Below are 27,310 nucleotides of genomic sequence, written 5' to 3'. Positions count from 1 at the left end.
ATATAACACTGGGCTCATGAAGGATCATAGAGATCATTAGTTTATTGATTCCCAGATTTGAAAAATAAGCTGGGCTGACATAGGCTTGTCACCTTTTAATTTTATGAAATAAAACGTATCAAAGAAAACTTACTGTAAATTACTGTTCAGAAAAACACCAGCAAAGCAAAAAGAATGTTCTTCAAGAATAAAAAGTGTAACTTTATGAAAAATCAAAACACTTTCATTCCTCAGAACTACTGCCACTAGTGTTTAGGGACACTGAACTTGTTTAATTTCCAAAGTTTAAGGGTTACCAAGGCTAAACATTAACAAAGATGAAGTGCTTATACCTCTGGGTATAGATGGAAGCACAGCTCAGTCCAGTTGTGTGGCCACGATCTTGTCCAGTAGGTTCTTAACTACTTTTTAGTCATGTGTGATGTATTTTGAGAGTGATGGGATCCTCATCTTGGAAGAAAAAATGGACAAAAACAGTGTTAGGACTGAAAAGAATACTAAACTATAGATGAGTCCATTAAAAACTTCTGCTAATATATTCGAGTGCACAGTTTTCCAGAAAAATATAAATGCTGAAATAGATTCAAGTTATACCATTTAAGAGTTTTTATTCTGTAGTTACGTGTCTTACCACAAAGAAATATCAGGTTCAGATGGCTTTTCAAGCTAGTTCTACTAAGTATTTAAATAATACTTAATTTCAGCCCTCAGAAACTCATAGTTTCCCTCTTTCAGGAACACATCCCAACTCATTTTTTCAGGTTGACAGGTCTTCCTACCAGCACCTAGACAGGGACAGTTTGAATAAGGAAAATTACTAGCCTCACTTATGAAGATAGATAATATTAAATATATTATTAACATAAATAATTCCACAGTGTGCCATTCTGACAATACTTCATCATTAGATCAGGCGCATTCCAGAAATATAGGTTGGCTCAACATTAAAGTATTAATCTCAATTGTAAATAAAGGAGAAAACCCATCATAACAGATGTAGAAAAAGTATTTGATAGAATTCTTTTAAAAGCAAATGAGCCCCACCCAGATAAAATTAAAAAAAAAAAAACTAGAGAAAGCGATAGAACAGAACTTTTCTAACCCATTAACGGGTACCTATACATAGTAAACATTATTCTGAAGAGGAACGGTTAGAAGCATTCCCTTTATAATACATTTCACTGCCACTCCTCTTTAGCACTAGGGTGTCTCAGGTCAGTAAGATGAGAAAGAGAAATGAAAGAAATAAGTATTGTGAAGGAAACAAGGAAAAAACTACTATTCTCAGTTTTCACATGATCTATATAGAATCATAATCTATAGGCACATTTTCAAAAGTGAGATTATTGGCAAGGTAGTCATATGTGAAATCATTAAAAAGTTAATAACAAACTGGGGCTGTGGTAACAACCTAGAGGGGTGGGATGGGGACGGAGGTTGGAGAGAGGTTCAAAAGGGAGGGGCCATTGTATATATATGGCTGATTCATGGTGATATTTGGCAGAAACCAATACAGTACTGTAAAGCAATTGTCCTTCAATTAAAAGTAAATAAATTAATGACCCCCCCAAAAAAGTTAATGGCATTTTTATTTACCAGCAACAAAAGAAAAAATATACCAAAATGAGAAATGTATTTAAAACATGTTTAAGTGTTTAAATATAAAATGAAGTGACTATACTCTTCAAAAATGACAATGTCATTGAAGACAAAGACACACTCTGGAAATATTCCAGATTTAGGGATACTAAAGAGACATGGCAGCTACACGCAATACCTAATCCTAGACTGAATTCCCTACTGGAGGGGGAAAAATGCTATAAGGGATGTTTTTGGGTCACTTGACAAAATTGGAACACAGAAATTAGACATAAGTATCTTTGTTAAACTTACTGGAGTTGAGAACTGTTGTATCTGTGTAAGAGAAGACTTCTATTCTTAGGAAACGCACACTGAAGTTTTAAGGTGTAAAGGGTCATGATGTATGTAGATTACTTTCAAATAACTCAGAAAAAACACATATATTTGTGAGTGTGTGGAGAGAAAGAGAACATAAATTTATAAAGCAAACAGGGTAAAATACTGATTTGATAAATCTGACTTAAGTGTATACAGGGCTTCCACATCCCCCACCCCTTCTTGTAAATTTGGAATTACCTCTAAAGCAGAAGTTAAAGAAATAGTGTTGAGAGAATAAGTATGAGAATAAATCCACAGAGCTTTGTGTTTTTCTTTAATTCAAATTAAGATTTCACATTGATAGGACTTTTTCCTAAGTTAGGGATGGAGGGCTTGGCACTATGGAAGGGACAAGGGAAAGAGCTGTTTAGCCGTAAGGAGAGACTTTGACAGGTTTTGACCTTGCTTGATTTTTATGCCTGTATTATAAAGGCACAGAGTGATTTTTTTTTCCTCCCCAAAGTTATTGTTTTTATTTTAGTTAAGGATGTAAATCAGGAATAAAGGTACAGCTATTATTTTATTTCTACTTAAAGCATAAATATACATTCATTTACTTATCTTTTGTTGTAGGGTAAATCCTTTTCTTTGAGTAAAGGTTCAGTTCAGTTCAGTTCAGTTGCTCAGTCGTGTCCAACTCTTTGTGACCCCATGAATCACAGCACGCCAGGCCTCCCTGTCCATCACCAACTCCTGGAGTTCACTCAAATTCATGTTCATTGAGTCGGTGATGCCATCCAGCCATCTCATCCTCTGTCATCCCCTTCTCCTCCTGTCCCCAATCCCTCCCAGCATCAGGGTCTTTTCCAATGAGTCAACTCTTCACATGAGGTGGCCAAGGTAGAGTCCTGCATTTACTCATTTGCATAAACTGTACACTCCCAACACAGCTTGTACCACTTTCAGTTTCTGGGTTTTTTTTTTTTTTTTTTAATAAGCGAAAGTTAAGACTTGAAATAATATAAGTTACAATCTGTCTAGATTTTACAAATTCATTTACCTTCTAACCTTTTACTGTTAACAGTTCTCACTTTTCTTTTGACATTGCTTTTTTTGTTTGTTTTTAAAAATTATCTTTACTGGCTCTTTCCAAAATATTCAACTTAAACTTTGTAGAAACAATATCATTTTTGTATATTTATTAAAATAATATTTAATCACATCACACAATGGCACAGTTTGCATAAACTGGGTTGGGAATAAGCACTGTTTGTTGATTGCTAAGTATGCCTTTTAGTTGATATTTAGAATAGATATAGTTTACAAGTCTTGCCTGTGTTGTTGTGGGCAGCAGTGGTGTTTTTTGCAGACACTGCATAATATTTGGTGAATTGGTTAAGCCAAAGGCTATTGCGAGTTTCTACTGTGGAAGTTTGTTAAATGGCTCAGTAATTTTACTCAACACTGCAAAATGAATTTTGAGTAATTTGAGTTAATTTCTTTTAAGATACAGAACTGATTATTACATAGGATTACTGGCAAAAGGCAAATAGGTATGCATAAAACCTTCATTTGATTTATATCTGATGTTTTTATACCATGTTTCTTTCCCGGCTACCATTCTTAGGTTATATTTGATGATTTTATCAGTCATGATTTAATTACAGTGGACACGTTCTTGGTTAACTTAAGCAGAAAGAAATGTGATACTGGAAATGTTAAAGGTTGGCGAACAGGATATTGGCTGGAACCCCAGGGACTTAATCTTATGGGATGTCTCATAAAACACCCTTGCTGGTGGGGTCGTCTTAGGAACTGCCATTTTTGCCACAAACAGAAAACTGAAGAATCAGGGTACAGGATCACAGCACCTGAGGTCTGAGAGGCAGGAAGTTGGTGCTGCATCTGTTTGTCTCATGGAATCACCATTCAAGTTGTGGTCCAGGGGTGAGGAGTCATGCCAGAGCTGTTAGATCCAGACTACCTGCGCTAAATCTGATCCAGAAAGAAGGATGCCTTGTGGGTTTCCATCTATTTCCCTTTGCTGCTCAGTTCTGAATTCAAGTGTCTTAATACTGAAAGAATTTAAATCATATCTGGAGTGCCTATTGCAGTGTAGTCTCTTGAAGATGGAGACTCTTCAGGCATTTCCCCTATGACGTAATTTGCCTTGGTGATCAGGCTTGATGTCTTCGCTTTCTTTTATCCCCACCTCAAATCAGTCAATCTCTCTCTCTCTGCTTCCCCCGACCTTCCTCCCCTGCTCTCTGCTCATCTTCTTTCTGTCATTCTCTGTTAATGCCAAGGGAAGACAGTGGCTGCCACAGCCCCTCATGGCTTCCTCTGTTTTCTAGTTCTGAGTTCTGGGGGAGAGGTTGAGCTAGTTAGGGTCAGTTGTAGTCTGGAGGATTGGCTGCCTGGCTCACTCATAGGTGGGAGAAATTCTTGAGGGGAAAGGAGGAGGATGGTTTCCATGGGCTGGGGGTAGATAAGGGCTTTTTCTGAATGATCTAATTAAAAGGGGTTAGGTACAGACAGTTCTCATTGTTTGTGGAAGTTATGTTAAAAGTCACTGTGAATACTGAATTAGTGAATTCTCCTAGGGGAAATGTAAGATAGAATTCTGTGTCTCTAATCTCAGTGCTTGTCAACTGGTCAGTTTATCACCTTGTTTTGTGTGTGATTTGTTTAAAGACCCCTTATTTAATATATAAGTATTCATTCATTAACTATGAACTCACGCCAACAGTGTAACTGATGGCTGAATGAAGCTATGTAATATGTATTTTCATCATAAGGCACATCCTAACTTTCTTGGACTTAGAAAATTGTGCTTGGGGACTATTTTAAGTAGCTAGATCACCAGTAAGAAGCACAAAAATATAAAAAACACTGGCAATAAATAGGCTGCAAAAAGGATTGTTCACAATATGGGAGCTGAAACAAGAAGGCAAAGCATTGCCCCATTTGACCTTAGCTGGGAGAACATATTCACATATGGGTGATTCACATATTTCACCACTTAGTTCATGTCTGTAAATGGCCATAGGAGTGCCACAATCATTGATTTGGAGGTTAAAATTTTAGCAAATAGGTGAATTTGCAAATGCAGAATGCAGGACGAATGAGGGTTGAGTATAGATTTGGAGTGGGAATCAGGAGAGCATTAAAAAAATGTCATTGGTAGTTGGGGGGGAATGTTGGCAGAAAAGACTTCATAATGCAGTCTGCACTTGAGATAAACTTTGAAAGATAGATTATAATCAGAAAGCCAACCAAGGAGAGGCCGAGGAAATAGCATAGTAGTTATGAATGCGATAATAGAATTTTAGATAAGGCTCAGATTACATCCTCAGCTCTTACTATGGGACTTTGGGCAAGCATTTTAATTTCCATCATTGGTGGAATAGAGACAGTTGTGATCACTCAATGGAGTTAACTTTGGGGTTGAAATAAGGAGAGTGCACATTAATACACTTTGCAGATGTCTAGCTCACAGGAAGTCCTCAGTCATGTCATACAGGAGATACTTTTCTGTATATAGTGCAGCAGAGGAGGGAAATGGCCTGGCACCTGTGGGACCTTTAGAATGAAGCAGAGGGTTCAAGTAGGCTAAATGGCTCTTTGAGGCTGTGGGAGAAGGCAGTAGCTGGATCATTGAAGTAGTTTTCATGCTGAAATGGTTCTGAGCTATTAAAATGTTTAAAATAAGGATGGCATGATCAGTGTCATTCTTAGCAAGTTTCTCCTATATTTTTATAGTGTATAGAGGAGAACTGAGGGGTAAATCAGCAGAGACTCTTGGAGTAGTTTAGGAAAAAAGGGACCAGAATTTAACTTAGGATACTAACACAGGGAATGGAGATTAGAGAACTGACATGAAAGATCAGATAGTTTAAGAAGTCCAATAGACAACAGTTGGCATCCACATAGAAGTGGAAAATGAGGGAGGAATGGCTCCTTGGATTCTGATGTCATTGCAGTGGAGGGTAGGGCTTGTGTACCCTGATAAAGGTTGGATCCACCTGTTCTTGTACTAAAGGTTCTCCTGATGCTCTGTGTATCCCTTTTATTGCAGTACCCAGCCTGTGGTATTTTAACCACTTGTATTCCTTTTTACACATAAGCTCTTTGAAGATTATTAGCACTGGTCACTGTTTGTGACCAAAAACTATAGATGGATTGAATGAACGATGATGAAGACTATGGGATAGAGAAGCAAATTTTGGAGGAAAGATTCTTTTTTATCTCTGTTAAGTTTTAGATTCAGTCTTGTGTCTCTCTTGAGTGTGAGAATCATCTCTGAATGGCTATGCCCAGGAGCCACTTTGATTTACTGAGCTTGGATTCAGGGAAGAGAGGTTCTTGCTGTGTATTTCTGAGGCATTGGTATGGGCAGCTGAGGCCGTGTGCACGCGCTCATCCATAGTGTCTGTCTGGTGGAGAGGGAAGACAGCCACAGAAGGAACCTTGCAGGCTATCAGTTATGAGGAGTTTGGCTGAAGAAGAGCATAGAAAGGAGTTCCAGAAAGTGGAGTGACCATAAAAGAGTGAAAAGGGGTTGGTATATGTTGCATCATACCCAGAAGCTGTGGCAGGAGAGGACTTGTCCAGTTTTAAAGACTGCAGAGAGGCTGCTAAGAGGACTAAAAACAACATATTGGAAATGGCAATTGTAAAGTCACTGGTCACTCTTTCCAGAATGATTTCAATGTACTAGTGGATGAAGATGTCACATTGCAGTGGGACTGAAGATTGAATAGATGAATCGGACAAAATGAGTGTAGGCTGTTTTCTGCTGGGTTTAATCTGTGAGGGTTGGGGAAAGAATGCCGAAGGTTGTAGCTGAGATCTGTGTAGGAGGGGCCATGGTGTACAGGGAGCCTTTAAAAATTACATGGAAGAGATTTGAGCATGGTTGTGGGCAGTGGTGAAGAAACTAATAGAAGAGATTGAATAGGTTGGTTTTTGCTTGGTTTTTGTTTTTCTGAAGCCAACATCTCTTGCCTACTGTTGCCTGGCAGTATGGTATTGTATTTTGTAACTTTGAATCCCCATTTACAGTGCTATAGGGGAGCTAGTGTTTTCTCATTTAAATGATGGGGAAGCAGGCCTAGTTTTTAAGTAAATTTCTTGATGGAGGAGGTGTGTGCAAGGAATTAGAATCTGGCTGGTTTGGCTCTAAGGTCTGGCCTTGCTTCTTGGGCTTCTTGGTTGCCTTTTAAGTGAAGACAGTCACAATTTGAAAGAAACATCCAAAATGATTTAGTTCAACTCCCATTGTTATGGTAATTTTTATAAGATGCCATTTTCTTTGGTTGAGATTACCACTGTGATGTCTGTTTAGCTGAATTGTTAGAAGGCAGAGAAACTGTCCCTTGTTACAGTAAACTTTTGTTTAGTCTGGGTGCTTCCACCTAAGGATTTGGACATGGCCAAATTTGTAGCCATGAAATTAAAAGACACTTACTCCTTGGAAGGAAAGTTATGACCAACCTAGATAGCGTATTCAAAAGCAGAGCCAAAAAAACAAAACAAAACAAAACAACAACAAAAAAAGCAGAGCCATTACTTTGCCAACAAAGATCCGTCTAGTCAAGGCTATGGTTTTTCCAGTAGTCATGTATGGATGTGAGAGTTGGACTGTGAAGAAAGCTGAGAGCCCAAGAATTGATGCTTTTGAACTGTGGTGTTGGAGAAGACTCTTGAGAGTCCCTTGGACTGCAAGGAGATCCAACCAGTCAGTTCTAAAGGAGATCAGTCCTGGGTGTTCTTTGGAAGGAATGATGCTAAAGCTGAAACTCCAGTACTTTGGCCACCTCATGTGAAGAGTTGACTCATTGGAAAAGACTGACGCTGGGAGGCATTGAGGGCAGGAGGAAAAGGGGACGACAGAGGATGAGATGGCTGGATGGCATCACTGACTCGATGGCTGTGAGTTTGAGTGAACTCCGGGAGATGGTGTTGGACAGGGAGGCCTGGAGTGCTGCAATTCATGGGGTTGCAAAGAGTCCTACATGACTGAGGGAGGAACTGAACTGAAATTAATCAACATGGTTCTTGGTCATTGTATTGTTAGTGATGAATGGAAACTTTATCCCAAGGAAAAAGGATAATAGGATTTCTAACAATTAGGTTATTACTATGTTGCACAAGCTATAACTGAATGGAAGTTTGCCTCCCCTCTCCCATCCATTTTCTAATAATTGCCTACTTAGTGGAATCTGATTGGTGGGTGATAAAGGGACTCATACTCAGTCATCAAACACTGTATAAGTTGAAAGTTACAGGACAGTCAGAAAAAGTCCAAGTACTGAATATAAAAAAAGTGCTGTTTTCTAATTATGCCTTTTAAAAGAGGAATTTTCTAAGATATTTTCTGGTTTATAACAGAGCAGAATGTGTACATTCTGTAAACATACAAAAGACCCTTTTTGTTCCAGTTGGGCTATTTCTCTTTTAATCCTAGTTTTTTCCCCTTAATTCCATCATTCTATTGCTTTTCTATGTGAATATCTGGTGACCAATATCGTTGATGCATACAGGTTTTTAAAAAAATTGTTAGATTATTTAATGGTTTTTGTCTTGTTTTAATTTTTATTGGGGTTTAATTGATTTACAGTGTTGTATTAGTTTCAGGTATACAGCAAAGTGAATCTGATATACACATACATATGTCCACTCTTTTTTAGATTCTTTTCCCATATAGGTCATTATAGAGTATTGAGCAGAGTTCCCTGTGCTATGCAGTAGGTCCTTATTAGTTATCTTAGTAGTATAGTGTACATGTATCAATCTCAATCTTCCAATTTATCCCTACCCCTGTAACCATAAGTTTGTTTCCTACATCTGTAACTATTTGGTTTAAACCAAAATATGTTAATTTTAGCCTTTTTAAAGATTCCACATATAAGTGATATTATGTGATATTTGTCTTTCTCTGTCTTTTTACTTTACTCAGTGTGAGAATCTCTAGGTCCATTCCTCTGTTGATGGCCATTTAGGTTGCTTCCATGTCCTGACTATCGTAAATAATAGTTGCATATAGTTTTTTTTTTTTTTTTTTTTAATTTTGTTAGGCTGTGCCGAATCTTGGTTGTGACTTGCAGGATCTTTAGTTGTGGCATGTGAACTCATAGTTGCAGCGTGTGGGATCTAGTTCCCTGACCAGGGATCAAGTCTGGGCCACCTGTGTTGGGAACATGGTGTCTTAGCCTCTAGATCACCAGGGAAGTCCTTAGATGCATAGTTTTAATTCATATCCATCATGTCTTTTTAATGCTGTAACAGGCCCCTATTCCCACCCCTGCTGCCACTCCTCCTCCCACATTAGTTAGCTTTTGGAATATAGACTATCCCACATTCAGTGTTGGACATATTGCTTTCTTATGGTAGTGTTTAGTTTGTTCCACTAGCCCCTGTATTTCCTGACCACTGGTAGTTAGATTTAATAGCTCAGTTTAGATTCAGATTTATTTTTAGGGAAGTATGATTAATAGGTAATGTTGTGTTTTCCATTGCTTCTGTCATGTATACTTAGTCCACCGATTGTTAGGTTGATTCCTTCATTATAAAGCTTCCTGTTGTCACCTCTTGGTTTTAACATCTGTTGATGATGTTTCCTTAGATTCTTTATTAGGAATTAAAAAAAAAAAAAGGTAAATGGTGATCATAGAATTCTGTTATTTTTTTCTACTTTTATTTGTTGAAATTTTTCTATAAAGAACTTTCTACCGTCAATTCTTTCCTTACTTATGTAGGGGCAGAGAAAGTTTCCCTTCTTCCTATCTAGATTCTTTGTTCTAATAATTAATTGTCATAAGACAGATTAATGAGAGAAAAGCAATTTTGAAAAATAGTAGATTTAATTTTGTAGGTACAGGAACCCCAAAGATATGAGATCCAGGGGCAATTTGGGCAGTTGGGTCTTAAATGAAGCTTAAGCTAAGGGATGGAATCGGGGCCTGGGGCTTCAAAGGGGAGGAGGGTAAATCACCAGATGAGAAGAAGAGCAGATGTTTGATAAGCAGATGTTTGCCCAGTTGTATGGGTAGGTTTTTCAGATAAAGTTTTCTCTCTGGTAATAGCTCTCTTTCTGGTCCAGGCTCCCTAACTAAATTCTTCAGGTAGGTAAGGGAGAGGTAGAAGTTTTTCTTGAGTCTGCTGGGTCTTGATTGCCTTCAGCTCAAAATAATTCACATACCAAAGAGATACATTTTGAGGTCACAGATTGTCCTCATTTGTTCAGGAAAGACAAGGACTTGATTCTTCCTTTTATTTTAAACCTTTGGAGTATTACATTGAGTATTCCAATGGTGATTGATTCTTTTTTTAATAAAGGAGTAGTATAGACTTACACATTTACAAATATTTTATAGTTTATTTATTTCACTGTAGATTCATAATTTCTTTATTTGGTTAATTATGTTATTGTTGCTCAGTTGCTACGTGTGTCTGACTCTTTGCGACCCCATGGACTCCAGCATGCCAGGCTTCCCTGTCCTTCACTTTCCACTTTGTCCCGGAGTTGTTCAAATTCATGTCCATTGAGTCAGTGATGCTATCTAACTATCTCATCCTGTAATGGTTGATTATGGTCCATTATTGTCGTTTATTTTGATGGCTCACTTGCCTCCAGATTTAGTCAGTGGAAGCCCCTTCAAGTTGACTTTTCTGTCCTTTTGCCATGTTCCCTTCATTTTTTGAGTATTTCCTTACTTTCTAGCAAGGAAGATATTCCAGGCCTACCTTGTAGTTTTTTTCCCACTTGTCTTGGAATCAGACTTTTATCCAAGAAGCCCTGGTTCCTTTTAGTGGAGAATGGTAATATTTAGCATTAGTCAGCTAGGGCTGCTGTAACAAATGACCACAAACTTACGTGGCTCAAAATAAGATTTATTCACCCACAGTTCTGGAGGCTAGAGGGCCAAAATCAAGGTGTCAGAAGGGCCACACGTTCTTTAAAGGATCTGGGAAGAATCTTCTCATTTCATATTGTGCTTGCTGGCATCTCTTGATTTGCAGTTGCATGACTCCATCTGTCTTCATCTTTACATGGTGTTCTTCCCTCTGGACCTGTCTCCTCCCCTTTTGTAAGGAGACACCAGTCATATTGGACTTGGGTCCCCTCTAATAGAATATGACCTTATCTTAACTTGATTATATGTATAAAAGACCCAGTTTCCAAATAAGGTCGCATTCACAGGTGTTGGGGGTTAGTTTTCGACTTGTCTTTTGGGGGATACAGTTCATCTGATAACAGTGTCTGACCAAGGTTGTCTGCAAACAGAAGCTTACATGGCTCCCTGTGGGCTCAAGTTGGTGAACTGCCATGGTGGGACTGAAAGGCCAGACTTCCAGCTGCCTCAGGTGGTGCCTGTGCCCTGCCTTGCTCCAGCCTGGCTCACAGGGGCCAGAGTAGAACAGAGAGGTAGCACCTGCTCTGTCCAGGCCTTGGCTGCTCAATTTCTTTTTAAAATCTCACTGTAGGAAAGGAGAAAGGAGGACTGGAAAGTATGGCCTCCAGGGTTTAGGCAGGTCCTCGTAAAAAACCAAAAAGAGGCTGGAATACAGGTCTCTTCAGACACTAATACAGCTGGTAGTTGTCTCTTGGTTCCTTTTCTTTCTAGCCTAAGGCCTTATCTGCTTAATTAGTGAGGACTGAGCAACTTCACTTTCACTTTTCACTTTCATGCATTGGAGAAGGAAATGGCAACCCACTCCAGTGTTCTTGCCTGGAGAATCCCAGGGACGGGGGAGCCTGGTGGGCTGCCGTCTATGGGGTCACACAGAGTTGGACACAACTGAAGCAACTTAGCAGCAGCAGCAATAGCAGCAGCTGTGTCTCCCAGAGGGTGGTGCTTTATAGTAGATCCTCAAGTGTTCTCTTCATTGTAGACCAGTTCTGTGGCAGGCATTGTCTAAGAAACTAGTACTCGTGGTGAGAGCCATTGGTTTTTACTCTTTTCATAGTAATTGTTTCAACCACAGGACACAAGTCAGAAATACAGGTGTATATATCGAAAGCAATATGGGCTACAGATTGACATTTAGCAGGAAAACATCAGCCTTAGTTTCTTTTTTTATTACCAAATAGAGATATGAGAATGAGGAGAGTGGATGTTAAGGTAAAATTTTTCAGGAAAGAGGCTTGGGCCCATTTTGTAAGTATGAATTAGTGTTGCTGCTGCTGCTGCTGCTAAGTCGCTTCAGTCGTGTCCAACTCTGTGCGACCCCATAGACGGCAGCCCACCAGGCTTCCCTGTCCCTGGGATTCTCCAGGCAAGAACACTGGAGTGGGTTGCCATTTCCTTCTCCAATGCATGAAAGTGAAAAGTGAAAGTGAAGTCGCTCAGTCGTGTCTGACTCGTAGCGACCCTATGGACTGCAGCCCACCAGGCTCCTCTGTCCGTGGGATTTTCTAGGCAAGAGTACTGGAGTGGGGTGCCATTGCCTTCTCCAATGAATTAGTGTTAGAGTTGTTTTTTACTTGATGAGAAAGATCTTTATTTCATTAAAAAAGTTCTTAGGGTACTTACTATAAATATGATTATTTGGTTTGATTGGTCTTCAAAACATTGAAGGCCAGCTTTGTAGAAGCAAAATAACAAAGTTATCATCACAGATACTGTAGTCACTCACTTTGGGGACTCAGTCTCTATAGAGATGTAGCATTAAAAAAAAAAATGACTATTGCATCACATTCAGCAGAAAATCATAGAGATGTTTTTGTAAAATATAAGTCTTTCTCCAACTAGGAAGCATTATTGCAAGAGCATTTTAAATCTTTTCTGCTTGGCTCAGAGAAATAAAGGTAAAAGAGAAGAGGGGCTGGCAACATTATTTGATCAATAATATCATGATTTGATTAATAACATTGATTAATAATACCATGATTTAGTTCTAGCAACATTAATAAGTTTAATAATTATAAAGATGGATTAGAAAAAACTCAAGGAACAGAATATTTATAAACTAACTTTTAAGATTAATGAATGTATGTAGGCAATCCCAAAATCAAATGAAAATGGTTATACATGTCCAAAAATGACCAATATCACTAGTAATCAAAGAAATAAATCTTAGCACCAGACTTTTTTAACTGTCGTATTAGTAAAAATTTGGGTGGTGAGATTAACATTAAATCTTAAAACACTTTAATGTTTTAAAGTTTGTCACATTGTGTATTAACTCTATAGATTGAAAAGGTCTAAATGTAAGCTGACTAGGTCTTTGTATATGTACGTGATTTAGAGGTAGAACTAGTTTTGTGTAATCAGGAGTAGTGACATTAGAAGGAAGCAAAGTTTATGTCACAGACCAGTTAGCAAACTAGGTCAAGGCGGAGGTTAAATTCTGTTTGTTACGAACTTGCTGCACATCTTAACAGTTTCATCGCTTCAGTTTCTTGTCAGAGTCGTTCTGTCAAAAATCCTGACTCCTCTGTTTCTTACGTCACAAATTTTGTTCAGAATAGGTCTGCAATCTGACCACTCCTCACTGCCCACCCCTGGTCCAAGTTTGCCTGGGTTCGTGTAAATTGTCTCCATGCTTCCAACCTTGTCCTTTTTTGATACAACAGCCAGACTCACCTCTCTGCTTAACATCCTCCAGAGCAGTTATCTTAGAAAGCAGTGTCCTCTTCTTGGTGGGAAATGCATGTTAGAGTATCCAGAACATGAGGTACGAGAAGGGGAAGAAGCTGAAGATTACTTCTCATCTCACTCATAGTAAACACCAAACTCCTTTTCTCCCCTCTCACGCTTGCCTCCACCACCTCTCTTACCATCTTCTTCCTTGCTTACCACACTCCTTCTTCTTTTTTAAAAAAATATTTATTTATTTGGCTGCATAGGAGTCTTAATTGTGACATGCAGGATCTTTAGTTGCAGCATGTAGTTTCCTGACCAGAGACTGAACCCTGGTCCCCCTCCACTGGGAATGTGGAGTCTTAGCCATTGGACCACCAGAGGAGTCTCACCACACTCCTTCTTGCTGTTTCTTTGAAGAGCCCAAGAGGCTTCTTACACTTGCCTCAGCCTTAAATGCTCTTCTTCCAGATATCTCATGGTTTATTCCCTCCTTCAGGCCTCTGAAAGGCTTCCCTTGCCCACCCCGTGTGAAGCAGCTACCTCTTCTGGTTTATGTCCTCATAGCTCTATTACTTATTTATCATCCGTTTCTCCCCTGTACTGCTGCTAGTGTTCTGTTTCATTCCATCTTGAATGTCTGCCCACCAGCCAGGCACTGCTAAGTGAGTGACTGAATGATCAGTTCAGTGGTGATTCAATGATCATACCTAGTTGAACGATCAGTTGAATTTCCAGTTTCTTCTTTAGCAGTTTCTCAAGCCCTTTGCCTAGAGAAACAGGCAGGGCCACCCTTGTTCTTCATCTGTGGGAAAGTAAGGCTGCCTTCCAAGTGCCAGATGTTTCTACAGAGGTGCTCTAGGGGCTTCTCCTTTCTCACTGCTCAGATTTTTATATTCTATTACTCTTTTTTTAAATTTAATTTAATTTTTATTATTATTTTTTTACGTTACAATATTGTATTGGTTTTGCCATGCATCAACATGCATCCACCATGGGTGTACACATGTTCCCCATCCTGAACCCCCCTCCAACCTCCCTCCACATACCATCCCTCTGGGTCATCCCAGTGCACCAGCCCTAAGATTCCTGTATCCTGCCAGTTAAATGATTTCTGTTTTCTAAGTAACTTCTCCACATTAGGGACCAATGCTTTCCTTTTTGCCACATTTGGTATCATTTAGTGTCAGCAGCAGTGTAAATCCTTTAGTAACATGTTGACATTTATTCCGTCATTCAGTTAGCAAATAGTTATTGCAGCAGATGTTACGAGCCAGGCCAGCTACCAGACTAAACTCCAGGGCTTAAAGAGATGGAGAACCTGCCTTCCCCTTGAGGAGCTTGGAGTTCAGTGTGTGGTTGCAGGTGCCATTGGGACAGGCAGCTGATGTAAGAGGAATGCAGAGAGGGAGGTCCAGACACACAGGGTGGCTCACCCAGGCCTGCCCCAGAGGGTTGGGAATCTCAGCATGAACAGGAGTTTGCCAGGTGAGGAAACAGGTAAACACTGCTCCAACAGGAGGGAATAATTTGGGCAAGGGCATAGAGAGCTGTACTTGTTTAGAGAAGCACAAATCGCTGAGTCTTACTGAAGCATACAGTAAAATATGAGCCTTCCCAAGTGGCTACTGAGCAGGGAAAGAACCCGCCCGCTTACACAGGAGATCGCAGGTTTGATCCCTGGGTCGAAAAGATCCCCCGGAGAAGGGCATGGCAACCTACTCCACATGTGTCTGGAAAAGCCCCTGGGCAGAGGAACCTGGGAGGCTACATGGGACTGCATGTAGCCCATGTAGGCTGCAAAGAGTCAGGTGTGACTGAAGTGACTTAGCATGCATGCACTGTATAATGCAGGCTGTGATGGTGGACACGGCCATGATAGTTCTTGCAAGGGGCCTGATCTGGATGCTTCTGAAGGGCTCTGTGTATGCTATGTAGAGGTGGGACTTGGATCCTGCAGCCCAGGGATTTGGGCCTGTGCACCTGAAGGGACGGGGCTGGTGAGGTGGCCTGAAAGTGAAGTGAAGTCGCTCAGTTGTGTCCAGCCCTTTGTGACCCCATGGACTTTAGCTTGCCAGGCTCCTCTGTCCGTGGGATTCTTCAGGCAAGAATACTGGAAGGGTTGCCATTTCATTTCAGGTGAGGTGGCCTGGAAGGCTTTTAAATTGCATGCCTCCTTCCTGGGGCAGGGGGAATACAGGATATTTTCTGTTAGGTATTAATATATCCCCATGCAGATTATTTTCTAGTTTAGAATATAAATTCCTGAAGGGTGACAGGGTTTAATTCTGGAGTAGCTCATTTCACTCACATACACTTTGTGAGATAGAGGCTGATTTAAACCTTCAGTGCATGGTGATAATGTAGCCCTGAACTGTTATAACCTCCTATCCCCTTGCGTGCTTCCCCTTTATCTACTGCGTCCCTCATTTCCCACCTTCTCTTTTTGTCAGGCAAATTGAATTTATTATTAAAAAAATGAGAAAAGGAAAGTTTTGTTCTGAGAGGATTAGGTGTTTGAGCTGTCAGATGCCAGGTGCTGTAGGTGGGATGTGCGGGACTCCTTCCTGAGGCATGCGTGCCCATGCTCCTCATCACAGCACGTGGTGGGCACATGGTGTTCCCTTGCCCGGCACACAGGTGTTCAGTAGATGTTTGTGGAAGGAATCACCCTGTTCTTTGACAGCAGGATTAAGTCTGCGTTTTCACAGCACTACTATTACCTACTTTTCTACTTTGATCTCCTGAATCTTCTCTTCCTGAGCTCCAGACTAGCTAACCTCCCCTCTCCATCCCTGCAGACTTCAAATATTTCCACCACCTCAGACGCTCTTTCTCTCATCTGACAAACTTCCCTGCACCTTGTCATAAGGCTCAATTCTGCACCTTTCCAGGGAAGTCATTGCTGAGTAACTCAGATGGAATCAGTTACCTCTTCCTGTGTATAGTTTTTGTATTGAAGTTTGTTCGGCCTCCAGACAGTCAGCTTGGAAGACAACCTTTCTTTACTCTTGTGCTGTATAACCTCCTATACTGTGCCTCCAGCACTTTAGCCTGGTGTCTGGTGGTTTCGCAGATGGGGGCTGGTTTGTAAGTTATTACAGGAAAGCATGTCATGGTGACTAGAAGCATGCCTGAGTAGGCTCTGTGCTGGGGATGTGGAATATTATCCATTTACCGCTCAGCCTGCACCAGGCCTTTCTATAGGTACATAGATGAGCGTCTGTTTCAGAGCTGGTTCTGGAAACTTGCAAAGTTAGAAAGTTCATTCTTAATAGGAAGGTCTCTGAGGAGGAGACCAATGTAATTAGGTCAGCGATTTCATGCCAGCAGTAGGAGCTTGGGAGGAGGAGTAACTAGAGGCAGTTTTTCTTTTCAGGAGTCCGGGGAGAGATGAGGGAGTCTCGCTAACAGGGTGGTAGAAGGGAATGGTAAGTAACTAAAAGAGTTTTTGCTGGGGAAGCTTACCCACTATTTGGGAGGAATGACCACTGACCTTACCACACAGAAACTCAGCACTGATGCCCGCATCATCTTCTTTGTAGAGACTGCTCCAGCCATCATGGAGGTGGCCGAGGTGGAGAGTCCGCTCAACCCCAGCTGTAAGATCATGACCTTCAGACCCACCATGGAGGAATTCCGGGAGTTCAACAGATACCTTGCATACATGGAATCTAAAGGAGCCCATCGAGCGGGTCTTGCAAAGGTGATTATCTTCAGATGTTTTTAAGCCAGAAAATGATCACTTGGCCCTTCAGTTATACTCTAGTCTTCTTGATGTGGGAACTTGTTTTTTCTAAAGGAAGATATTTGCAAAATCTTTGTTCATGTTAATCCATGTGAAGTACTTGATTTCTTAAAAAAATAATTATCTTATTTTTCTTTCAACTATTTATACTAGGTTACATTCTAGGGCTTTAAGAAAATAACCATAATGAACCAAGAGTGATTCCCAGAAACCAGAGAGACCCGTGTAAGGGTTTCAGAAATGTGAGCGTATTCATAGATTTCATTAGTTGCTCACAGAGTGCAGGTGCTAACCTGAAGCCTGAGTACTGCTCTGCTCCCTCTACCCTTCTCTTCTTCTTTGTCCCTGCTGCTCCCTGCTTTCTCTTCCTCCTTCCCTTCTTCATTCTTTCTGTTTTAAAATGTAACAGATTTATTAGACATAATTCACACACCATACAGTTCATGTACCATATAATTCACCCATTTAAAGTGTGCAATTCAGTGTTGGTGGTTTTTGGGGGGGAGCGTATATTCACAGAGTTGTGCAACCACCATCACTACCTAATTCCAGAACATTTTCACGCGCCACCCCCCCTTCCCCCCCTCCAAATAAAGTCTACCCTTCAGCAGCCATTCTCTATTCCCTGCTATCCCCTACCCCCTGCCTCTTGGCAACCACTAATCTGCTTCCTTTCTCTATGGATTTGCCTATTCTATTTTCTTTTTAGTTATTTGTTCATCACATGTGGAGAATGAATACTCTGTGCCAGGCCCTATGTCAGATGCTGTGTGTGTGTGTGTGTGTGGTGGGGGGAGGTGAGGGGACAGAACAAAATCCCTGCCCTCTGGAAGCTAATATACTAGTGATGGCATTTTAGGGGTGAGATGAAAGCAGAGATCTAAAGGATATATAAATGAAAGTCTTTTTAAGATGTGGAGATAGAATATTAAGTCCAGAATCCTGGAAGCTGACCTGAGCTTCATTACAGCTTGTCCAGTGATAGTAAGGCATGGGGCATCTTATTCTAGGTGCAGTGGGAAGCGTTAACAGGCTTAAAGCAGAGGGTAGGCGGACCCGGTGGCTGCTTGTTTGTTGGCGGCTCTGTGTGGCTTGCGGGATCTTAATTCCCTGACTAAGGATGGAACCCAAGATCCTAGCAGTTAAAGTGCTGAGTCCCAACCATTGGACTGCCAGGGAATTCCATTTGTTTTGTTTTGTGATATAATTTTGATAAGATCACAGTGGCTTCTACATGAAGAATGAATTTGAGGGGGAGGAGAGCAAGAGCAAGGAGTGCTGTCAGGGGTAGATGTGACTTGCTCAGGATAATAGGCGATGAGGGCTAAGGTGCTGAGGATTGCGTTGCGGGGTTGCCCTGTAGCTGCAGAGTTAGAACTTTGAAAAAGAGGTTGTCTAGGTTGGACCTTAACCTGAGATTAGTGTATCTTTCTGTGATGGAAATCTATTTCAATTTAAAATTTTCTTCGGAAGAATAGATTTTCTTGGTACTTGCTTAATTTTATTATTGTTCTTTTTTTTTTTTATGTGGAAACGTTTGTCTATTTAATGATGTATCCATTTTTTTTGAGACTACCATAGAGATAATCATTAAATTATTACAGTTGAAAATGAGCCTAAGTACCTAAGACCTTTAGGTACTTCCTTGGATCTTACCACAGCCAAACAGACCCAAAGACCAAACAGACCATCTCATTTTCTTGTGACCATTTTGATGGACTTTGAATTATGAAAATCAAGAAATTCATGTTCCACTTTATTTTTTCTTTAGTTGTTTTCTTTTTTTTTTTTTGGCCGTACCTTATGGCATGTGGGTTTCCCAGCCATGGATCAACCCAGGCTCCCTGAAGTTGGAAACACAGAGTATTAACCACTGGACCATCAGGGATGTCTTTAGTGAGATTTTCAATAAGCATATTGAGATTTTAAGGAGCTCTCAAGACAAAAAGGAACTAGTATTGTCACTGATTTTTAAAACAGCAGCAATAAAATTTATAAAATCAATGCAAAAATAGTCACATGAGATTATTTTATAGTGTTTTAAAGAGATACCGAAAATTCTGTTAAACCAGTCAGAGAAAATATCTAATATAGACTAAGGTTTAATCCCTTAAGACTGTACTTGGCAAGGCTGTTTTGATCATCATTAGTTTTATAGGATATACTATATTTTTCTGAACATGCTGCTGCTGCTGTTGCTGCTGCTAAGTCGCCTCAGTCGTGTCCGACTCTGTGCGACCCCAGCGACGGCAGCCCACCAGGCTCCCCCATCCCTGGGATTCTCCAGGCAAGAACACTGGAGTGGGTTGCCATTTCCTTCTCCATTATTATTGTTCTGAACGTTAAGTTTATAATACAGATTTCTGTGGACAGGTCGACATCACCACATAAATTCCTGAGCTCCAGCAGAGCCTTCCCTACTGTGGCTCATCACGGTTCTCCTTGAAGCCCCATCTCTGTGGTGGGTCCAGGAGCACTGAGAGGAGCTGCAGAACGAACTTCCAGGCTTGCAGGGCTTGGTGTTCAAGTCCTCCTCCTGTATCTGGATGCAGCTGTTTGTAGTGTTGGACTGTTCTGCTGTCTGTGCCTTGCAGTTTGTTATTTTTTTCTGTGTAGTTCAAGTCACTGCTGGATAAGGTTTAAAATTCAGGGATATTAAGCTGAGTGGACTAGGGGTGGGTGAGACCGACAAAAAGAAGATAAAAGTTTATAGTGAATTTCTCAGATATGCTATCCTTAGTTTAATCTTTTCATTAGGTTAGCTTTCAAAGATCCCAATTTTGGAACCTTAACACTTGCAGGTTATCTTTGAGAAGAAAAAAAGCATGTTTAAGTTGAAGAGAAGAGAATGGTATTTCAGAATCATTTGGCACACAAATTTTTGATCATAAACTTAAAATGCACCAGCTAGCAAGGTTTGGGCTTTATTTGGGCAGCAGGGAGCTGGGTGGCTGTCCTCTTCTCTGGGCTCTGAATGCAGCCCTTTGTCCTGTAGCTCTCCCTCTTTGTTCCCTGAAAATGTATACCTTACTGTGTTCCCTCGGGATTAGTGAACATCTCGTGGCCGGGGCACGTTTAGTAACGTCAGAAAAGAAATTGGCAGCTACCCCCATGAGGGAGCTGGAGTACAGAGAGGATGTCTATGCCCCTGTGGACATTCTCTGACAGAGCAAAGTTAATGAGAACTACAGTTAATTTTCTGAGTGTTGAACCAGACACCAACCTGAGTCCAGATGCTCTTTATCAAGTGAGACTCATTGACAAAGATGGAGATAGTGATTTGATATACAGTAATTTCCTTTTACTTATACTAGGAATACAATGAATGGTTTTTTTAGTCACTTGCCATCTTTTACATCAGGCCACAAAGACTCAGTTTCACCTACTTTTTTCACCTCAGTTTCACCCTTCTTCTGGAAGTTGCAGCAATAGCAAATATATAAAACTGCACCAAATAAAATGAAATTATATACATTAAAACTGCATTAATGTTGATATTTGTTTTGAGGGCTAGCCCTGGGGAACAGAGCCATCTGTGAAATTCTTCGTTAATGCATTATTTAATAAATTGGTCTTCATTTTTGATTAAGATCAATTTGATTGGTTTGAACAAAGTGGTTGAATAGTGACTTTGGCTTCAGATTACAGTCTGCCTTGGTTGGTAACATTTTTTAGATTTATACTTATTTAATGTTCCCCCCGCCCCCCCCCCAGAGTGAGAGGTTTGATACCCTAACTTCTACCTAGAGTTGTTGGTCTAATTGGGAAAGTGAAAAATGACAGTGTCCTTAAATGTAAAACTTGTACGTTTTTGTGGAGAAAGGTTATAAGGAAACATTATTACATGACGAATGGCCAAATTCTTCCACAGCAGTATTATGGACATACTCTGTCCTGGGCCTGAGGTTATCGTCTAGAGTAGAGAGCTTCAAGAGTAGTGTGGAGGTGGCAGATAGCCGTCTGTGTCCACAGGTGCAGAAAGATGGGAGAAGCACTGCCTTCCTCCTCATGCTCCTTTCTCAGTTGGTCGGTGGTAGTAATGGCAACAGAGTTCAAGATCAGTAATGCAAATACAGATTTCAGTTAGATAATTTTTACTTGTATAGGGCCCAAACTGGGGCTGGGGAAATATTAATATAAAACATATATTTCTATTTTGATATAATCAGGAAGGTAAACTTCAGGAGAAATGGATTTCCTTCCTTTAGAGTCCTTACAAGTAAAAGTTTAACTTTTGAGTATTTTAAAGTCCTAAGTATTATATATTGTGCTTCCACTTCCTATGTGAGAAAATATGGTGTGTTAAGATTTAAAATTATAGTTGAAAAATAAAATTTTTGTCATAGGCCTGAACTTACAGATTTTTAAAGTTCTGTCTGAACACTTTAAACTTTAATCAGAGTAAATGAATACAAGCTCAGAATAATTATGAAGATAATATTTGGATTTTTGTAAATGTATTGTGTTATTTAACTTTAGAGAAGAAAATTTGCTACACAATGTTTTTGGGATGAACAACTGCCTGGTTTTCACAACACTGGAAAATATTTAACTCTAAACATAATGTCGGTTTTGATTGTAGATATATTTCCAAGCAGGAGCCCGAATAAATATGTGCTTTATTTTTTTGAATAACCACATTCATTTCTGATGAAGAAAAAGTTAGTATTTATAAAATTCTTCATTACTGTCCTTTGCCCTTTCAGAATATGATCAAGACAGTGTAAGTATGTTTATCCGTTTGGTACGGTTGTCCACACTCTTAAAATATTGAGTATGTGTTCTTAGTAGCGTAAAGTGTGATTATCTCTGGTGCCATTTTAAACCAACATACCTTAGAAAAAAATCAAATGTGTAATATTACCTTATTGCTGATGAAAATTAAATTAAGTTTAGAGTTTAAAGATCCCCCAATCTCTTTTTTGAGTTAATATTCATTTACTGGCAGAAAGTGAGGAGGAACTAAAGGGTCTCTTGATGAAGATGAAAGAGGAGAGTGAAAAAGCTGGCTTAAAACTCAACATTCAGAAAACTAAGGTCATGGCACACAGTCTTATCCCTTCATGGCACATAGATGGGGAAAATGTGGAAACAATGTCAGATTTCATTTTCTTGGGCTCCAAAATCAATGTGTACGGTGACTGCAGCCACGAAATTAAAAGACACTTGCTTTTTGGATGAATAGCTATGACAAACCTAGACAGTGTATTAAAAAGCAGAGACATCACTTTGCAGACAAAGGTCCATATAGTCAAAGCTGTGGTTTTTCCAGTAGTCAAGTATGGATGTGAGAGTTGGACCATAAAGAAGGCTGAATGCTGAAGAATTGATGCTTTCAAACCGTGGTGCTGTAGAAGACTCCTGAGAGTCCCTTGGACTGCAAGGAAATCCAACCAGTCCATCCTAAAGGAACTCAGTCTTGAATATTCATTGGAAGGAATGATGGTGAAACTGAAACTCCAATACTTTGGCCACCTAATGTGAAGAGCTGACTCATTGGAAAAGACCCTGATGCTGGGAAAAATTGAGGGCAAGAGGAGAAGGGTGACAGAGCTTGAGATTGTTGGATGGCATCACCGACTCAATGGTTGTGGGTTTGAGCAAACTCAGGGAGGTAGTGTTGGACAGAGAAGCCTAGCATGCTGCGCTTCATGGGATCGCAGAGTCGGACCTGACTTCGTGACTGAACAATAACAACAAGCCATTTATCGATTGTGTAACATTGGCCAAGTCACACATTCCCTGACTCCAGGTTTTCTTATCTGATGAAGCCTAACTCAGAACCTTTCACAAAAGTCAGTTGCAGGTGCAGTGTAGATATAAATGTGAAAGACAAAATCTTAAAGCTCTTAGAACACAAAATAGAATGTATGCATTCTCTCCAGTAGGGAATTATATTTTTTTAAACAGAAGATCAAGGCAAAAATGAAGAAATTGGATTATATTAAAATGTATGACTCTTTGTGATCCCATGGACTATACAGACCATGGAATTCTGCAGGCCAGAATATTGGAGTGGGTAGCCTTTCCCTTCTCTAGGGGAATCTTCCCAATCCAGGGATCGAATCCAGGTCTCCTGCATTGCAGGTGGATTCTTTACCAGCTGAGCCACAAGGGAAGCCCAAGAATACTGGAGTGGGTAGCCTATCCCTTCTCCAGTGGATCTTCCTGACCCAGGAATTGACCCAGGATCTCCTGCACTGCGGGCAGATTCTTTACCAACTGAGCTATCAGGCAAGTCCATATTAAAATGAAGAACTTATATTTATCAAAAGATACATACAGTTAAGGAGAACTAAACTAAAGAAGAGCCTCTTGATGAAGGTGAAAGAGGAGAGTGAAAAAGTTGGCTTAAAACTAAACATTCAGAAAACTAAGATCATGGCATCTGGCCCCATCACTTCATGGCAAATAGATGGGGAACCAGTGGAAACAGTGACAGACTTTATTTTCTTGGGCTCCAAAATCACTGCACATGGTGACTGCAGCCATGAAATTAAAAGACACTTGCTCCTTGGAAGAAAAGTTATGACCAACCTAGATAGCATATTGAAAAGCAGAGGCATTACTTTGCTAACAAAGGTCCATCTAGTCAAGGCTATGGTTTTTCCAGTAGTCATGTATGGATGTGAGAGTTGGACTATAAAGAAAGCTGAGCGCCAAAGAATTGATGCTTTTTAACTGTGGTGTTGGAGAAGACTCTTGAGAGTCCCTTGGACTGCAAGGAGATCCAACCAGTCCATCCTAAAGGAAATCATTCCTGAATATTCATTGGAAGGACTGATGGTGAAACTGAAACTCCAATACTTTGGCCACCTGATATGAAGAACTGACTCACTGGAAAAGACCCTGATGCCGGGAAAGAAGGCAGGAGGAGAAGGGGACGACAGAGGATGAGATGGTTGGATGGCATCACCAACTCAATGGACATGAGTTTGAGTAAGCTCCGGGAGTTGGTGATGGACAGGGAGGCCTGGTGTGCTGCAGTCCAGGAGTCGCAGAGTCGGACACAACTGAGCAAATGAACTGAATGGAACAGTTAAGGAGGTTGAAGGGCAAGTTTCAGGGTAAGAAAAGATATTTGATATATGTACACACACATGTAGTAGTCATGTATGGATGTGAGAGTTGGACTATAAAGAAATCTGAGCACCAAAGAATTGATGCTTTTGAACTGTGGTGTTGGAGAAGACTCTTGAGAGTCCCTTGGACTGCAAGGAGATCCAACCAGTCCATTCTGAAGGAGATCAGCCCTGGGATTTCTTTGGAAGGAATGATGCTAAAGCTGAAACTCCAGTACTTTGGCCATCTCATGCAAAGAGTTGACTCATTGGAAAAGACTCTGCTGCTGGGAGGGATTGGGGGCAGGAGGAGAAGGGGACGACAGAGGATGAGATGGCTGGATGGCATCACTGACTGGATGGATGTGAGTCTGAGTGAACTCTGGGAGTTGGTGATAGACAGGGAGGCCTGGCGTGCTGCAATTCATGGGGTTGCAAAGAGTTGGACACGACTGAGCGACTGAACTGAACTGAACTGATGAGAGGTATTTAAAGAAATGATATTGACTAAGCACTGCTACTGTGCTGTGTTTAGTCACTCAATTGTGACTCTTTGCGACTCCATGGACTGTAGCCTGCCAGCCTGCCATGTGGATTCTCCAGGCAAGAATACTGGAGTGGGTTACCATGCCCTCCTCCAGCGGATCTTCCCAACCCTGGGATCAAACCCAGGTCTCCTGCATTGCAGGCGGATTCTTTACCATCTGAGTCACCAGGGAAGCCGAAGAATAGTGGAGTGGGTAGCCTATCCCTTCTTCAGGGGATCTTCCCAACCCAGGAATCAAACTGGGGTCTCCTGCATTGTGTGTGGATTCTTTACCAGCTGAACTAAGCACTGTACTTATTTTTCTCATGATAATACAAACAGCATTTAAACTTTGGCAAGTTATTTTATTTCTGTGTATCTCTCCATTTTACCTTGATAGGTTATCTATATCAAGTAAAAATAATTAATGCAAGTTCAGTATTTGGTATAGTGAGTACTCAGTAAATTTTGTTTTAAAATGTCATGTCATAAGGTAAATGTTGGGGAGAGTGAAATCATTTCCTTTAATGTAAATCTCCACAGTTCTTTTACATGTTTGTCATAGAAAAGATGAGGAATTCTTGTATTCTGCTGGAACATGAGAGCTAAATAACAATGTGGAATGTTTTCCAAATAATATTTTATTATTTTACTTTTAGGTGATTCCTCCTAAGGAGTGGAAGCCAAGGCAGTGCTATGATGACATTGACAACTTACTTATTCCAGCTCCGATTCAGCAGATGGTCACAGGGCAGTCAGGACTGTTCACTCAATACAACATCCAGAAAAAAGCCATGACAGTGAAGGAGTTCAGGCAGCTGGCCAACAGTGGCAAGTGAGTAGATTCAGTGTGCTGTTTTTATTTCTTTCGAAGATGTAGATGAATATGGTAAGGAACCAAGGAGATGGAAGCTTGTGAAGAGCAGGAGCCTTCTGCATAGTCTATTTCATTTCCCATTTAACTGTTTCTGTTTTTTAGGTGGTTGTCTGCCTTCTAGAAAAATTGTTCCTCATTTTATCATCTCATTCATAGTATCTGTAAATGGATTTTTGTCCCTGTCTTTTACCTTGAGTTTTTGTTTCTATGCTTGACTCCTCTTTGTTAGGCAATTTCTTCTGTGTGTGATAATGTTTAAGTCTTAAATGATAAGTTACAGATATTAGAAGAATAATTTAAAAAGAAAATCCTTGGGGATTTTCCTAGTGGTCCAATGGCTAAGACTGTGCTCTCAATGCTAGGGGCCTGGGTTCAATCCCTGGTCAGGGAAATAGATCCTACATGCTGTAACTAAGGCTGGGCACAACCAAATAAATAAATAGTTTTAAAAAAAAAAAGAAAGGAAAATCCTTGAATGACTTGAATGGCCACCATTATTGTATTAGTCACCTGTTGCTATGTAATGAATGACCCCAAACCTTAGTATCTTAGATCAGTAAACATTTAACATCTCAGTTTCTAAAGGTCAGGAGGCTAAGAGTGGCTTAGCAGGGTGGCTGTGGTTCAGGACCTTGATGAGGTTATAGTCATGTTGGGTGGGGTTGCTGTCACCTGAAGACTTGACTGTATCTAGAGAATTTTCTTCCAAGATTCCTTCCCTTATGTGGCTGTTGGCTGGAGTCCTGAGTTCCTTGCTGCAAGAGCTATTCCTTGTGTTGTGTGGCATCTAACTTCTTCGGAAGCAAGTGATCCAGAAGTTACCAAGATGAAAAACAAACGGTCTTTTCATTACCTGTTTCTTGACTATCATTTCTGCCATGTTCTATTTGTTATATGCCAAGTGCAGCCCATATTTAAGGGGAGGAGAATTAAACTGTATATCTTGAAGGGAGATGTATCAAAGAATTTGTGGATATATTTAGAAACTGTCACAGTTATTATTATTAAATTACCTTAAAAATTTTTTTTTTGATATGGTAGTTAAGGTCTTAGATCAAAACATTAATCTAGAAACACCCCTTCCCCACCAAACCAATCACTATCCAACCTAAAAACGTCATTGTCTAAATTCCCTGGATGGGTATGCATTACATTGAGTCCTTTGGATGATCTTAGAAAAAAACAACCTGTATTTGACATAGTAAGCACTTGATGGTAGTTGAAGAAGCTTTTATTCTATAGGAAGTTCTGTTATAGAGCATAATTGGTATTCCCAAGGAATTAAACATTTGATAGTTAATTCAAGTTTATCTTGAGTTTTTTTTTGTTGTTGTATTGTTTCAGATCTCAATTGAGAATGTGAAACTTCAATCATAGACTGGATTGGTTTGCTTTCATACTCTGTAAGAACTCTAATAAAAAGTTCAATGCCAAAACAAGATAGCAGAAGCAGTTTCATCCAATTTCTTATAAACTGTTTATTGTATTCTGTTCTCCATCTTCTAGTGCCCATTTTCAGAGTCATTCTTTTTTTTTTTTTCCTTATTTTTCTTTCCAGAGTCATCCTTCAAGTATTAAATAGCTTATTTCATTTACACTAAATTTTAGTGG

At 40.2% G+C, this 27,310-nt stretch overlaps 1 protein-coding gene across 10 annotated transcripts in view; it reads left to right on the top strand.

Moving 5' to 3' along the window:
- The window catches only part of KDM4C (lysine demethylase 4C), a 407,208-nt gene that overhangs the window by 14,843 nt on the left and 365,055 nt on the right, over nucleotides 1-27,310 (top strand). For 9 of the 10 annotated variants that reach the window (XM_025281534.3, XM_044939894.2, XM_006076447.4 and 6 more), the window contains 2 exons: nucleotides 17,033-17,193; nucleotides 25,482-25,657. In XM_025281534.3, the coding sequence (XP_025137319.3) occupies nucleotides 17,050-17,193; nucleotides 25,482-25,657 (320 nt within the window). In that variant the 5' untranslated portion in view covers nucleotides 17,033-17,049. Of the gene's footprint in view, nucleotides 1-16,866; nucleotides 16,919-17,032; nucleotides 17,194-25,481; nucleotides 25,658-27,310 lie in introns of those variants that run through there. The other variant, XM_025281535.3, reaches the window with a different exon arrangement.

The sequence above is a fragment of the Bubalus bubalis genome, chromosome 3, assembly GCF_019923935.1.
Source record: "Bubalus bubalis isolate 160015118507 breed Murrah chromosome 3, NDDB_SH_1, whole genome shotgun sequence".
Lineage (NCBI taxonomy): Eukaryota > Metazoa > Chordata > Mammalia > Artiodactyla > Bovidae > Bubalus > Bubalus bubalis.
This window is presented reverse-complemented; position numbering and strand designations above follow the sequence as displayed.